Below are 16906 nucleotides of genomic sequence, written 5' to 3'. Positions count from 1 at the left end.
CTATGTTTTGCAGGGAAGAGGGAAGACATGGAGGAACAGCAATATTTTTCAAAAAAAAATAAGTGTAAGCCTAGAATTAAAATTAACAGTTTATCAATCAATGGAACATTTGAATGTGCTGCAGTGGAATGTATTTTTTCAAAAAACAAAATAATTATCATTTGTATATATAGGCCACCATCTGGCGATTTAAATGTGTTTATGCTACAACTTGAAACTCTGCTGGTGAAAACATTTAATGAAAATAAACAAATTTATATTTTAGGAGATTTTACCATTGAATTATTCATTGATAACGAAAATGAAAGGAATTTATTGTCATTGTTAAAGTCATTCAATTTAGTCCAAAACCATATACAAAAATACCAGAACAAAAAAACATGTGCAAGTTGTATAGACAATATTTTCACCAATGCAGAATATATTGAAACATTGGTATTTGAAAATTTTGTGTCGGATCATACAGCTCAGAAAATAAGATTTGTAATAGATTGTTGAAACCCTTTACAATATAAACGTATCTTTTCACAAGAAAACAAGGCTGATTTTTTTAGTAGTTTAAAGGAGCAGGATTGGGCACAGGTATACTGTCCTAATGTGCAAGAGTCGAAAAACTTAAATATGACAGCTTATTAGTTAACGCACGTGCCACGCAATATGAAACCCGAATTAACAACCCGGACAACAAATCAGAATGTATGTGGTCTATTCGCAAGGAAATAAATAACAGTATGGGAGACAATATTGTTAAATTAGAGGGTATAATACATTTTTAATTTCTATTATTCCAGATCTATTAAGTTCCCTAACTACAATTCCATTTAATTCTTTAATTGAAGAAAATTCTAGATCAATGTTTTTAAGTCCCGTTACACCAGAGGAAATTAGTGACATAGCGCATAGGTTAAAAAATAAAAATAGCAGTGGAATAGATGAAATCCCAATACAGGTATTATTAAAATAGCAACTCCTGAAATCAATAATGTCCTGTGCTATGTCATTAACAACTCTTAAATATGACATTGTGGGACTTACTGAAACGTGGTTAAAAGACGACATCTCAAGTTCTGAACTGTTTCCAACTTATTATGACGTCTATCGCGCCGACCGTAACTTCGAGTCTCATAGTGTCGCAAGGGGCGGGGGTGTACTCTTGGCCATCAAAGGGGAACTCAGGGCTGTGCCTATTGACTTTTCCCATATAAATCAACATTTTGCATTAATAGATATTGTAGGGTGTAGACTAAATATTAACTCTCATTTTCGTATTGGTGTAATTATAATTTATCTTATGCCGTCTTTATCCTATGATTATCTGGAAAATTTTATTGAGGCACTATGCCTGCATGATGCAGTTTTAAACCAGAAGTTGATTGTCTTGGGTGATTTCAACGTACCTCTCTTTGGTGAGGTTGATAATAAATGTGCACTTATTAATTATTTTCTAAATATTTTAGATCTAAAGCAATTAAACAATGTCAAAAATATTATTGACCGAACCCTGGATTTGGTAATTTCGAATGTTGACTGTACGGTCATAGAATCAGACATGCCGATTTCGAGGGTTGATCAATATCACCCCCCGCTACTCGTCTATGTTAATAACTTAAAAATCGAAAAATCACCATCATTTGAACTATGCAGAAATGCACCCAAGACGTTCAATTTTCGAAGGGCCAATTTTCCTTTGTTATACGATTCAATATTGCATGCAAATTGGGAACAATTGTTTAAGTGTTTGGGTGTCAACGAAGCCTGTGACCATTTATATAACTCTCTTAACGTTATGTTTCAGAACACTGTACCTTTGAGGAAGGATCGAAGGCGTCGGTATCCTCCCTGGTTTACCTCAGAGATCATACAGTTAATTAAAAGTAAAGAATCAGCCCACAAGAATTATAAAAGATATAATACAATCTACCATTATGATAAATTTAAAAACATACGAACTACTCTCAAAACAGTAAAAACAAACGCGTATAATAACTATTTACGTAATATAGAAACGAATATTTGCAGGGATAGTTCTGAGTTTTGGAGGTACATTCAAATGAGGAAGGGCGATTCTAGAATACCGGGTATTATAAGGGATGGTGCCGATGAGTTTTCGAATCCACAATCGATAGTTGATGCTTTCGCCAATTTTTTTCAGAGTGTTTACATTGAGTCTGACGCTAACAACTTTACTTCATCTACACTAAAACATTGTCAAAGTGATGTAACTTTAAATTTTTTAAATGAGTCTGATATTATTAAAGCCTCCAAAAAACTTAAAAACAAGTCAACTTGCGGTACAGACTTTATTCCGAGCTTCATAGTGAAAGACTGTATTGCGGCATTGGCGAAACCATTGACTTACATTTTTAACCTCTGCATACGCACAGGTATATTTCCTTCTTGCTGGAAGATAGCGCGAGTCATACCAATCTTTAAAAAGGGCGATAAGTCGGAGCTTCGAAATTATAGACCTATATCTATTTTATGCAATTTTTCCAAGCTCTTTGAAATTTGTATTCATAAACAACTGTACAATCAAGTTAAATCTTTCATCTCGATCGATCAGCACGGGTTTGTGGAGCAGAGATCATGTGTCACAAACCTGAGCTGTCTTTCTGAATATGTGTGTCAGGCGCTAAATGCTAGAGGTCAGGTAGATGTCCTTTACATGGACTTTCAGAAGGCGTTTGATCAGGTAGATCTCAGAATTTTATTAAAAAAACTGGATTATCTGGGCTGTTCCACAGGTCTGTTAAGTTTTCTTTCCTCGTATCTCAACGGGCGTAGGCAGTTTGTCGAGATCGACGGCTTTCGTTCTTCTCAATATATAGTGAAATCTGGAGTTCCCCAGGGAGCAAATTTGGGTCCTTTGTTGTTTATATTGTTTATTAACGATCTCGCATCAATCATCTCTTGTTATAAATTGCTTTTTGCCGACGATCTGAAAATTTACACTAAAATTAACTGTTTAGCCGACTGCCAACATCTTCAAGAAGTATTAAATAGTATTAATAACTGGTGTCAGAATAACAGACTTTTTCTTAATGTATCAAAATGTTTTCTTGTTTCCTATTGTAGAAATAAAACTTCTATACAATATGATTACCATATACAGAATCTTCCTTTAACAAGATGCCATGAAATCAAGGATTTGGGTGTAACGTTTGATGAAAATTTTGACTTTAAAAGCCACATTCAGAATATTGTACTATCATCATCCAGGTCTTTGGGGTTTATTATTAGAAATTGTCGTAATTTTAACGATACCAGCGTGGTACTATTATTATATCAATCTTTTGTACGCTCAAGACTCGAGTATGCGTCACTTATATGGCATCCAATATATGAAACTGAAATCAAAAACGTTGAATATATACAACGCAGGTTTATAAAGTATTTGCACTATAGGGAAGATGGCGTTTATCCAGCCAGAGGCACTTGCCAAAATGTCATGCTTGGACGGTTCAATATGAAAACCTTACTCGATCGTCGTGTGACAACGGCTATAACTTTCTTATATAAGCTAGTAAACAACAAAATAGACTGCATTTCACTCTTAAATCAGATTCGGTACATTGTCCCAAGGATAAACTCCAGAAATTCTCGCACTTTTTATTGCAACAGAGCATTAAATAATATTTTCAAGAGAGCTCCGATTTTTTACATATGTAATTTGTTTAATACGCTTTGTAACCACAACATAGATCTATTTGTTGATACGCTATCTTCTGTGCTGAGGCTACTCAATCAATAACCTAGTATTGCAACCTGTAAGTACCTGTCTAATGCTGTTTGTTATTTAGAAGTGTGGCATAAAGGTTTGTTGAGTTCTTTTTTTTTTATTTTTCTTTTCTTTTTGTTTATTCTTTAAATTAGTTTTAACTGTTTTACTTTACTACTTTGTTTTTTTGCATTTAATTTTTATTCTGTTATTATTGTTTTGATTTGTATTTTTTTTTCTGCATTTCCTGTAAGTGGGTGACCGTTGGAAATAAAGACTTATTTATTTATTTAAGACTTATTTATGAAACATTTCCGGAAAATTTAAAAATTGCCCAAATAAATCCATGCTTTAAAAAAGGGGATTCTGATAATTTTAATAATTATAGGCCCATAAGCGTATTGCCGGGGTTTTCAAAAATTTTCGAAGCAGCTATGAGCACAAGATTGATTAATTTCTTTACTTCCAATAACCTGTTTAGTGAAAATCAACACGGTTTCTTAAAAGGCAAATCAACACAAACTGCTATATTTGCATTAATTAAAAAAATTGTAGAACATTTGGAAAATGGTGAAGTTGCTCTTGGAATGATTTTAGATCTAACCAAAGCGTACGATTGTTTGAATAGGGACCTGTTAATAAAAAAAATAGAGAAATATGGCATATAAGGGGAAATGTAATAGAGTGGTTTAGGTCCTACATTAATAACAGAAAACAAATTGTAAAAATATCAAAGGATGGGAAAACAGGTTATTCTAAATGTGTACTTAATGATATAGGAATTGCACAAGGCAGCATACTTGGTCCGGTATTATTCATAATATTTATTAATGATCTTGATCTCCTAATAAATTCACCTAGCCAGAAGATTGTTAAATATGCTGATGACACTAATATTATTATTACTGGTAAATCATTAAAAGATTTATTAAATAAAACAGAAAAATTCTTTGACATGATCACATACTGGTTTAATAGAAATAGGCTAATTTTAAACAAAGAAAAAACAAATATTATAATGTTTCGAACAAAACAATGTAACATACAAAAGCCTTTGCAAATGGAATTTGGCAATAATGATTTAAATGTAAACTAAAATGCCAAGATGTTAGCTTTATATCAATGAACACCTTAACTAGTCATACGATATAAACCAGCCAATAAAAAAGTTACATTCTATTTGTTATGGTATTAGAATAGTTGGAAAATACATGAATGAAAAATCCTTAAGAGTTCTGTACTTCGCTAACTTTAAATCTATTGTTAAATTTAGTATAATTTTTTGGGGAAAAGATAGCGTGTTACAAAATGTTTTTATTGTTCAAAAAAGGTTGATAAGAATTATAAAAAAATGGGTTTTCTTCAAAGTTGTAGGTCAGTCTTTAGAGATTTTGGTATTATGACCGTATACGCCTTATAAATATTTGAATGTTTAATGTTTCTTTTCAAGAACAAACATGTTTTCCAATCAAAAACGGAGCATAAATATAACACAAGGACATTAAACTTTAGGTATCCAATTCATAAACTATCACTAACAGAAAAATCTCCACAATATGCATGCATAAAACTATTTGACTCCCTACCAGAACACATAAAAAGAATTGTATCAGTTGGAAAATTTAAGGCTGCAATTAGGGATTTGTTAGTCTCTTTAAGAGACTATTGTACCTAATCCTAATGCATGTTTTTGTTGACATCATTTCATGTACACAGTGTTTGTAATTGTTGTGTGATTTGAAATAGAGATATTTTTATTATCATTATTATTGAACGGTCGGCTATTCAGATCGGAAAGAGAGCTAATGTGGTCTCTTAAACAAAGGAACACGCATGTAGATTCACCGGAACTCAAAAATAATTTGACGTCTATTTGAATCGTATTTGGGCCTGTGTTTTCGAATTCATTCAAATATCGTCGTATGGAAACCAAGTCAAAAATCACATAAAAATTTGCGATCCCGATATTTACCTTATGAAATACGGATCGTTAATTTCATTCGATTTTGACTCAGTTCCATAGGAACGAAATTTAAAAGGAGCCGATTTTTTTTAAATAAATAAAACAAAAATATATTAGGTTATATTTTTTATTAATCAATCAATGCTTTATTGTCAAGAAATTGTTACAATTTGTAGACAAAGCTGTAAAACAAAAAAGACACAAAAATGCAAACAAAACACAATTAAAAAAAAGAAAAACAAAACAAAATTTAAAAAAAATATAAATAAATAAATAGAATAGATTATCTACAATATATACAGATTAATACAATTTAGAAATTGTAAGTAGTCAAAAACATTATTATAAAATATACAATTTAATGTATACAATGTCAAAAAAAAAAGATCATTAAAAAATCTCTCAACTAACGTTAAAAAAAAATGTAAAAAATGTTTAAAATAGTAAAAAATTATAAAAAATCCTAAAATAGCTACAAAAAGCAGTATACCTAAACATGTACAGATAGTAAAAATACATAATCTGCTAGTGCGAAATTTCAAATCAATGATTACAAAAAAAAATCGTTAACTGTGTAAAAAGCTCTCTCCAGTAAGAATGCTTTTAATGCTTTACGAAATGCAAAAAAAGATGTGATGGATTTAATTTCCAATGGCAGATGATTGTGCATTTTTTTTGCATTATATAATATGGAACTTTTGACCAACTCTGAATGTGGGGTAGGCAGGTATAGATCATGTTCCGTGTATCTATTTATCTATTATATATTAATCTTTTTATTATAGGTTGTAAACATAAATAGCAACTAAAAAAAAAATATTTCTGTAGGTGGATACAATAAAATACATAATAACACAGTAAGTTACTATCAATCATAAGTTTTCTGAATATAAAAGCAACAAAAAGTAAAAGTTGGTACTTACAAATTCGAATTTTCTATTTACTTTGTTATTTCATTGGCATTAAACTCAAAGAACATTTTCACAGTAAAGTTATTTCACCGTACGAAACTTTTAATATAACCTAACTTAATATTTCATTGCAATAAAACTTCATTTTTCATGGAACTCGTCTTGGTGTAAACAAACATTGATAATTTAAAAAGTATTGATTTTATCAAAATTTTTATATAAGGACCTTTTTTGTTCCCCATTAAAAATCCTTTAATTTTAAAAAAAAATTATAAAATTCGGGTCAAAATTGGCATATTTTTTGAGGAAACTTTTTGAATTGTTGAATAAATTTATTCCAAGTGAAGAAAAGGTTGACTTGGAATAAATTCGTTCAAGCACTATTAACTATTATCAACATTTTCAGAAAGAAGTTTTTTTTCCAATTAAAAACTGGAATTTATAATAAATTTTCTATAATAAACCTAGACTTGGAACAAACAAACGTTGTCCATTCAAAAACTACTAATTTTATAAGGACCTTTTTTGTTCCTAGTTAAAAACTTCTCAATTTAAATCAAACTTCATGAAAATGGGGTGAAAATTGGCATATTTATAGCTATTTTTCTGGTATATTGGCCAACCTTGACTTGGAACAAATTCATTCAAAAACTTCATTATAATAATATTTTAATTCAAAAACCATGTGTTTTATCAAAATTTAGATAGAGATCTTTTTTGTTCTCCATTAAAAACCCTTTACTTTAAACCTAATTCATCGAGATCGGCTCAAAATTGGCACATTTATCGACATTGTTTAGGAAAATTCCTCAACCTCGAGTTGGAACAAAGTTATTTGAAAACTATTAATTTTATTAAATTGTTCATAGGATCTTTTTTGTTTCCCATTAAAAAACCCTCGATTTAAAACAAATTTGACAAAAATCCGGCTAAAATTGGCATGTTTATGGCCACTTTTTCTGGAAAAATGACCAACCTTGACTTAGAACAAATTCATTCAAAAACTATCAATTTTATCAATATTTTCATTGAACTATATGAGTAGATCTTTTTTTTTCTGCATTAAAAAGCCTTTAATTTATACCAAATTTCATCGAAATTGGCACATTTATGGCCCTTTTTCTGGAAAACTGACGAACCTTGACTTGGAACAAATTTATTTAAAAATTATTAATTTTATTAAAATGTCTATAGGGACAAGAAACAAAATATTTTTTTTTTATATAAAAGGAACAAAAAGTAAAAGTAAGTTGTACATACAAATTTGAATTACCCATTTACTTTGTTATCTTATTGGCAATAAACTCATAAATAGAACATTTCCACAGCAGTGTTATTTCACCGTACCACACTTTTAATCTAACCTAACTTTAAACACAATAATTAATCTTATTTTCAAAGAAGTACATATTTCTTCAGAAGATATTTTCATTTAAAACTATTTTTATATGGTCTGAATGGAATATTTGTAATAGCATCAATTATTTCTCCTTAATTGTCTTCTATATAAGTCAAAAAGGCTCAACAAATATAGTTTTACATTTTACCTATGTGCATATCTATTATATAACATATGTGATTTGGCTTTAGTCCATAGAACATCTGAACAGGCACATCATGAATTGCCCTATAGATTAACCTTTTTTAGTTCAAATATTTATTAATTTTGTGATATTGGTAACTAAATATTTTTTTTACTATTTTCCTAAAAACCTTAATAATAATGTTTTTTTAGATTTATACAACCACCTCACAACCTCAAATGATAAGAACCATCTCAGGAAACCCTAGCATAGTAACTAGTGAGTATCTCCATTAAAACCCCGAAAAGTGTTTTTAACCGAACATTCCTTGCAGAAGTACCTGGTCAGATAAGCATACCAAAAGGCGCCAAAACCATACGGTTAACGCCAGCTCAAATGGTAACCTTATCCGGTATACATGCCTCTTAAAAATCTAAATACTTTAAAAAACATTTTAGCAAGAAATTAAAATGGCAGGGAACAGCCATCAGAAATTGGTGACTGTTCATCACAGTCCAACTTCACAAGCTATTCCGGTTATTCAACATTCGCCAACGCCGCAGTATCAACAGCAGCTGTATACGAAGAACGTTGTGTCGCCACCGATTTTGTCGAGGAAAAGAACAGAGTCGACAGATAATGTGGAGTTTGCTCCTGAAAAGTAAGTAGTACAGTTAATTATGCGGCAAGATGTAAACTAGTCTATGGTACATTGCAAAGTAAAGTTTATTTCTTTATTATAATTTTCCAATTTCGGTTTCCAAACCTAATTAGGGCGATATTACAAGAAAAAAAATGTATTTCTACTACTGTGTGTAAAGTACACACTTTTATGACGCTTTTATCATCTTTTTATCGGCATGTACCATCTTTACTTGTTCTGATTCCCGTCTTAGATAAACCCATTCTTCGAATAATGTCTCTTAACCAAAGGGAAAATTCTGGTAAACTTAAATAGAGTTGAAACTGACCTTTATGATGTTAACATAGATGATTCACAAGGATCCATACTTGTTTCATTATTATTACGGCTACTCATTAATGATTTAGCGTTGTAAAGGTTTCCGATGATACTTCAGTGGGAATAGCTGCTAGTGACAAACAGCTATCATGCAGAAAATTAATGCAGTACGTGACTCTTGAGAGCATTGAAAGAAAAAAAAGCCTTTCAATGTTCATAGACGTGACTGCATGGAAAAGACTGTCCAAACGCACAAATACATTTCTACAAAACTGTTTCTAAGGCTAATCTAATCAATAGCTTTCACATGGTGAAGTTCTTGGTATATATGTGGATAGTTAGACAAATTGGGACGCACAGGTAGACCACATTTGCTCAGAATTGGGAAAAGCGTACTATGCCTTTTAAATTAAAAAAACTGTGTACGTTCTTCTATTTTACCTCATGTTTACTATGAGATGGCATATCTATCTAACAACATAATGTTATGGGGACAAGCCATAGATATGAGGTAGTGTATTTGTATTATAAAAAAAATCATACGATCGCTTTAGGGTTTAAAATCATAAGAATCCGGTCCTGAAGCTTTCAAGCAGGCTAAAATACTGACCTTAACATCTCTATGTATTTACAAGTGCTCGCTATGTATTTAAAAAGTGCATCTAAATTCACTAAGAACAATGAGCTGCACAACTACAGTACAAGAAATTTCAATTCTCTTAGTTTAAGAAGACATAAAATTTCACATTATGAAAACTCTGCTCACGCTTGTATGAAAATATACAATCAACTACCGACGACGATTCGAAAACTTAAATTGTTTAACCAATTTAAGAGAAAAGTTAAAATGTTCCTAACTGAAAAGTCATTTTATAATCTTAAGGAATAGGGTTAATTGCCAGTAATTGACCAGAAGCCAGTGCTTGACCATTTTTATAATTTACCACCTAAAATAAGAAAACGCAGTTCTTTTTATCCATTTTGATTGGTCTAATAGGACGGCCAATCATACAACTCTTATTGCCAGCCGCAATTTTCTAGCAGTGACCAGTTTCTAGTGTGTTTATAATTTTACAAACTAAGGGTGTTTCGCGCGTGTGGATTTTCTGACTTAAATAAGAAGCAAGGTAAGTAGACACTGACCTTAAAATCTCTTCATATCTTCGCTATCACGCTAGGTGTAAAAACATTTTTAGTATTAACATGCTCAGTAAAGATTATTGATTAGCTCTATGTGTATAGTTTTATTTTTTATTATTATTAAATATAGAAAAAAAGACTGGTCAACTACTGCTTTTTAAAAATACTTGTTTTACCAGTTGTTGACCAAGTGGTCAAAAACTGGAATTTTACGTAAAATAAGGAAATTCATTGCTTCTCTATTTAAAAAAATAAAAAAGATTTTTATAGAAATACATTGCTATTAAAAACATGTCTTTTTGTTGATGATTTCCAGTATTTAACCACTTTTCTATAGTGGTCAACTACTGGGTGGTCAACAAATAGTGATTCATATCACTTGATAGAAAACGCCAACATATATTTTTTTTTTCAGAACATGGCTGCCAAGTCAAAAAAGGTCTTTGTCAAATATAGCGAGGAAGACCTAACTAAAGCTATATCTGATGTAAACCTAAAAATATGTGGTGTACGTGAGGCGGGAAGAATATATAATGTGCCCTATTCCACAATTATAAATAAACTTAAGAATAACAACATTTCTGGTACAAGAAAAATGGGTCCACAACCATGTTTAACCACTGATGAAGAAACACTTATTGTTAAATGGGTTATAAGCAATGCAAAAAAAGGAATTCCGTTAAATAAAAATGCTCTTTGTCAAGCAGCTGCCGATATTGTCCGCGCGGATGGGTGCGAAACTCCATTTAAGGATGGTGTTCCAGGCGATAAATGGTTCCTTTACGTTTCCTTTTTCTTAAACGTCACCCTCAACTGAGTCAACGACATGCTGAATCTATTAATCTTCCTAGGGCAGCTGTCACCGAGCAAAGCATTAGAAAGTGGCACAATGAAATAAAAGAGTACCTAGAAACAGAAAATTGCCTGGATATATTTGAAGATCCAAGAAGAGTCCTTAATTCCGACGAATCCTGTTTCGAGTCAAATCCCAAGTCCGGACTGTGACAGTGCTTGGACCTGGAGGAATGAAAAATCAAATAAAATCGGGTTCTGAGAAGGAACAAATAACAGTCCTTTTTACTATATCAGCGGATGGTAACCTTTATCCCCCAATGTTGGTTCTTCCTTATGAAAGGATACCGGCCGAAGTTTGTCGCAACACACCACCAGACTGGATAATTGGACGGTCAAAAAAAGGTTGGATGACTTCCAAGACGTTTCACAATTATGTATGTAACAATTTGTTACCAAAACTAAAAGAAATGGGGGTTAAATTACCAGTACTCTATCTAGTTAATGGCCACAAATCGCACTTTACTTATAACCTTTCCAAATTCTGTAAAGATAATGGTATCTTGTTATTTGCTTTATACCCTAATGCTCACATTTTACAGCCGGCCGATGTCTCCTTATTTAGGCTTTTAAAAAATAATTGGAAAAATACTGTTATTAGCTGGAAACGAAAAAACTATAACAGTCCAGTTGCAAAGGCAGTCTTTCCAGCTTTGCTGAATGTTGCAGTGGCTGACATCTCCACAGAAACAATCAAAAATGGATTTAGAAAATGTGGACTGTTCCCATTTAATGCTGATGCAATTGATTTTGCAAAATGCATGAACGATGAATCACGAAGTCAGAAAATAATGGATTCAAATGAAGAACGTGCCGCATTTATTATACTTAGAATCAACAATGTTACCTAAAAGAGCTAATTAATTTAGGGAAGCTTTAGCTGCCACAGGAAAGTGGAGAGGTGAAGAATCTGCTAAGGAGTTATTTTATGTTTGGAAAAAACTGAGATTGCGTTGTAAAAATGCCGAAATCAAAGAAAACAAAAACGGTAACCAAAATACCTTACCATTGCCATCTTCCCCCATTGCTAAAATAGTTGAACTTCAACAAAAAATTCCAATGAAACAACCAAATTTACATCAACATCAAAGAGATTCTTCACCACATTCAACTAGTGCAACACCAAGTACATCACATTCTCAAAATAGAATAAAATAAATTCTGATGGATAGGAGTCATCCTGTTATTTCTCTCCTTCTCAGCCTAGTTCTTCAACACCTAACAACTTGTCTCTGGTAAAACCTCAAAGTCCTGTTTTAGGTTCAGATTTAAGCGGTACTATTGATGTCGATTCACGAAATATTAGTTCGGCATTTTTAGATTATATTTTATGGCCCGAGGAAACTCCTGAAAAAAATTAGTCCATGGCTAAAACAAAATATAGAGAAAGGTTGCCTTATGCTGCAACATCAAAAAAATGGATTTCATTTCATGAAGAAAAGGAAAAATTAAAAGAGAAAAGGAGGAAGCAAAGACACAAAGAGCACTTATAAGAAAAAGAAAAAGAGAAGAAAAATTAGAAAAAGCAGTAAAAGCACCACCAAAACCAAAAAAATTAGCTCAGATTCAGAAATTGAAAATGAAGAATGGAGTTCTTCGGGTTCAAGTAATGAGGATTTGCCAGAAGACTTCAATGACCTAAGAAGAAAAGGAGAATTTATTATTGGGGCTTTTCCTAGAAAGATGAAAACATATAATTATGTTTGTATAATACAGAACTTCTTTAGTGAAGAAGAAATAGAGGTTCAGGCCTTAAGACCAACCGGGGATTGTAAGACTATTTTTTCTGTTATTGAAAATGATGTGAGTGCTATTGATAAGTCTCAAATAGTATGTGTATTGGAAACCCCAGAACTAATTGGTACAGGAGATAGAATTAAATATAAGTTTTCTAAACCTATTTCTGTTTAAAACAAAACTTAATTATTTATAATCACCTTTAATAAAAATCTTTGAAATTTGTCTTGTGTTTTATTGCAAGTGTGTTTTATTCAATAAAAGAATGGTCAATTACTAGAAATTGTGGGTCTTTTTAATTTATTATTTTTTTCTTTTCACTTTACAAAGCAAGACTGATTTTTTTTTACTTAGCATGAATCCTAATAGTGCAAAAAGCTGAGAAAAATTACTAAACTTGTATAAAATGGTAAAGCGAAAATACATTAAATATTTATTTCTCAAAGTTTTCCTTAACTGGACAATTGACCCTACTTTGCTTAAATAATAATCAGTGATTTCCTTTTTATAGGAGTGTTCTCTTTCTCTTAGCTGTAAGGCTTATTTATACATTTTAACTTTAATCCTTTTATCTATTTTATTCTCAAGTTTCATAATTTTAACCTGTCAAAAATAATAGTTTGTTATTATTTATGTACTGTATTTATGATTTAGTATTCAACTGTTCAACAAAAGATCTCTGTATTAGACGTAGTAACTAATACAAATAGCACATATCAAGTTCTGATATGTAATAATAAAGAAATTTATTTTTCTATTTAATACTCTTATTTACTTTGTCTTACATTATCTCAACTTCCCGATTTGCTTACAGCAAACGTCTGAGAAAATCTGAAAAACTCAATCGAGGCCTGAGACACTTTTCGATGAAAGTTTGCGAGAAGGTTAAAGAAAAAGTGACGACGACTTACAACGAGGTGGCCGACGACCTCGTCCGCGAATTCACGTTGCAACAGAACCAAATAAATAGCTCACTCGCGGAGCAATATGACCAGAAGAATATCAGAAGGAGGGTTTACGATGCCCTTAATGTTCTCATGGCGATGAATATTATTTCTAAAGAAAAGAAGGAAATTAGATGGATAGGTCTACCTACCAATTCACTCCAGGTAAGTGATTAGGGTAAATCTATAGTTTAGCAAGTTTTAATAACATCCCCATAATTTAGTGGTAATTCTTTTTGTTGACTCATTTTAGTATCAAACTGCATTTAAACAAATTTGCAATATTGTCAATGTTTGATTGTATTTATCAATAAAAAAAAATCATTAACAATCAATTAAGGTAAATTGAAAATCCCAGTCTCCTTCCACTTCTTTATTTTACATAATTCTGGCTTAGAATTCCCAAAATGTTTCAGACACAGTGGTGTCCATGGGGATACTAAAAGGAAATGGGCTTGATCAAAGAATCAAAACAAACAGACACAGGAAAGACTTTAAAATTAATATAAGACACACTTACAAAAGTTTAAAATTGCTAAAAGTTACACACACCAGGGTTTGAGTTTATATCAATAGAAATCTTTTAAAGGAGACGTCAATAATTGAACTGAATTGTATATTAAAGAATGTATTAAGCTCAAACTTAGGTGACATCTATGTTGAGAAGTCCTGAAAGCATCAGCGGCGGTACTCTCTAACTCAATAAACATAGAAATAGACAAGAAAAACTATATAGAAAGAAAATATCGTTCTATGTGCGATTAGCACTCGCTAACCTTTTCCCTAATGTCATTCGGCATCGTTCGGCTTTAGACATTCTTATACTACCCAATCTACAAACATTAGCCTATTTTTATAGCTAATGGGATTTTTCACAGCCCACAATGTCAATTACTGAAATGTCATTTGACATTATCGATCTTTTAAGTAATAAGTATGCTTTGTTATTGTTTCTGTTTTCATCCTATATCGATAAGGGATGCCGATAAGGGAAAAGTTTTCTCATAGATTTTTGAAGTAATTTTAGGTATCAATAAAGCATGGCGCCCACTGAATCGGCATCGACCGATTTAGCACGGTCGGTACAATCGGCCGGATTTGCTTCACATGTATTTAAATGGTGCCGCGCACACTGAATCGGTTCGGTACGTTCGATCGGTTCGGTTTTCTCCAGCGACGATCTCATATTGTGGGGAGGGCAACTTTTGCCGATTGCACCGAAAGCCTGCGACTATTTTAGCATTTTTTCGCATAGACTGAGGAACTGTTTCAAAGAATTTTATAAACCGTTGATTTGATAAATAAGAATTTAAAGAAAACACAAGGCTCAAATTAAATAACATAGGAAGTTATTTCACGATGGATGCCATATTAAGAGACTGCAACCTCTATTTATATATTCATAAAAATTGGCGCATGCCTTGTACTAAATTTTAAAACTTGTTGGTACATATTATAAAATTCTTTTTAATTTTAACAGGGAGACGAACATAAAAAAACTAGTCCACACTTAATACATTTTTGCAATTATGATTTTCTTTTGAAAGTCGAAAAAAAGTTTACATTTTCATTAAATGGATCCATCTTCATTAAATGGATAAAAAATATACAGGGTGTTCCATTAAAAAAAAGCGAGAAATGGAGCTTTGAAATTCGTAAAATATGATTGCTAACTACGAACACCCTGTATATGACAGAAGAAACAATTTAAGTCAAAGTAATTCTCCATTCTTCTAGAATCCCAATTAAGTCCAATATTGACATTGAATTAACATTTCTAGTATCAAGATGAAATCAAATGATGTAATGACTTTTAGATTTTTTTTATAAAAAAAAATTATTGCAGTCAAACATGTTTGTCACACATTATTGTGCATGACAAAGCAACCATATTTAGCGCATAAACTAGAGAGCCTAAGGCGGTCTTAAAAATAAAATAAAAAGAATGGCATTACATTTAAAAAAATGCTGCTTATATCGCCCTACTTTTTTGAAGCACCCAGTATACTTCAAAATATTTTCCAGATATGCGCTATCAGGTCCCAAAATTTTTTTAGGCTTTATGGAAGACCTGCTCACTGTTGCAGGACCCTGCATAACATAGCATTTTGACTATTTCTATTTGGCATTTGAAAGAAACGAAAAGAATAAAACATAGCAAACCTAAATCAAAACCTCTAGACTACCTAATTTGGTCTTTTTCTTGCACAATTTGCTGATGATAAATCATGTGTTGTGTCAAACAAAGATGAAAGAGTCATACTAAATACTGCAAATTCCACAGCTCTCAAAATGCAGACATGGTATAATGGAAGTTTCTAAATTCGACCAAAAAGATCTTTATTCACTTTAAAAGCAAGAATAAGAATAATAAAAATAAAAAAGTAATATAATTGAATTTCAATTATATGGCAAGTTTTTATTTGATAATTTGATTCGAGTCACTAAATTTTAAAAACCTCAAAACTAGTCCACTTTTCTTGTATTTTCAATAATGATAATAATTGCAAAATGTTTCTTTCGCCTCTTAAGGTTTAATTTGAAACAATAGTTGATAAACTACAGAATTAGTGAGCTTTTGTTTTTCTATATTATTGCTCTACTAAATATTATTGTTTATTTAGGAGTGTACGCAATTGGAAAAGGAGGTCCAAAAGAAGACAAATAGTATTAGGGAAAAAGAGAAACAGTTTTACGAGCTTATCATGAGTCAGATCGCTTTCAAGAGCTTGGCTCAGAAAAACAGAGAAGCGGAGAAACTTCACGGAGCTCCTGGGCCAAATTCTATTATCCAGTTGCCTTTTATTATTGTGAACGCCGATAAAAAGACTGTTATCAATTGTAGCATCTCAAATGACAAGTATAAAAAACACTTTAAGATTTATATATTATTTTTTTATCAAATACATTATTTTAGGAAAGAATACGTATTTCAGTTTAGCGACAAATTCGAAATTAGTGATGATTTGGACATACTGAAACAGATAGGAACTTTGCACGGTAAGAAAATAATATGGTAATTTAGTTGAATCTTATTTGCGGATTTTTAGGATTGGATAATGGAAAGTGTTCTAGAGAAGATTTGGAACGGATTAAGACTTTGATACCCGAATCTTTGTGGCCCTATGTTGAAAGTAAGTAAAAACATTTTTTTTAT

General features: G+C 31.6%; 1 protein-coding gene across 1 annotated transcript in view; it reads left to right on the top strand.

Annotated features, from left to right (window-relative positions):
* The window catches only part of LOC126744841 (transcription factor Dp-1), a 65192-nt gene that overhangs the window by 28875 nt on the left and 19411 nt on the right, over positions 1 to 16906 (top strand). Inside the window, exons 3-9 of the mRNA XM_050452400.1 lie at positions 8328 to 8394; positions 8450 to 8514; positions 8574 to 8776; positions 13620 to 13914; positions 16374 to 16609; positions 16667 to 16749; positions 16800 to 16883. Coding sequence (XP_050308357.1) covers positions 8328 to 8394; positions 8450 to 8514; positions 8574 to 8776; positions 13620 to 13914; positions 16374 to 16609; positions 16667 to 16749; positions 16800 to 16883 — 1033 coding nt within the window. The remainder of the gene's footprint in view (positions 1 to 8327; positions 8395 to 8449; positions 8515 to 8573; positions 8777 to 13619; positions 13915 to 16373; positions 16610 to 16666; positions 16750 to 16799; positions 16884 to 16906) is intronic.

This window comes from Anthonomus grandis, chromosome 15, assembly GCF_022605725.1.
Source record: "Anthonomus grandis grandis chromosome 15, icAntGran1.3, whole genome shotgun sequence".
NCBI lineage: Eukaryota > Metazoa > Arthropoda > Insecta > Coleoptera > Curculionidae > Anthonomus > Anthonomus grandis.
This window is presented reverse-complemented; position numbering and strand designations above follow the sequence as displayed.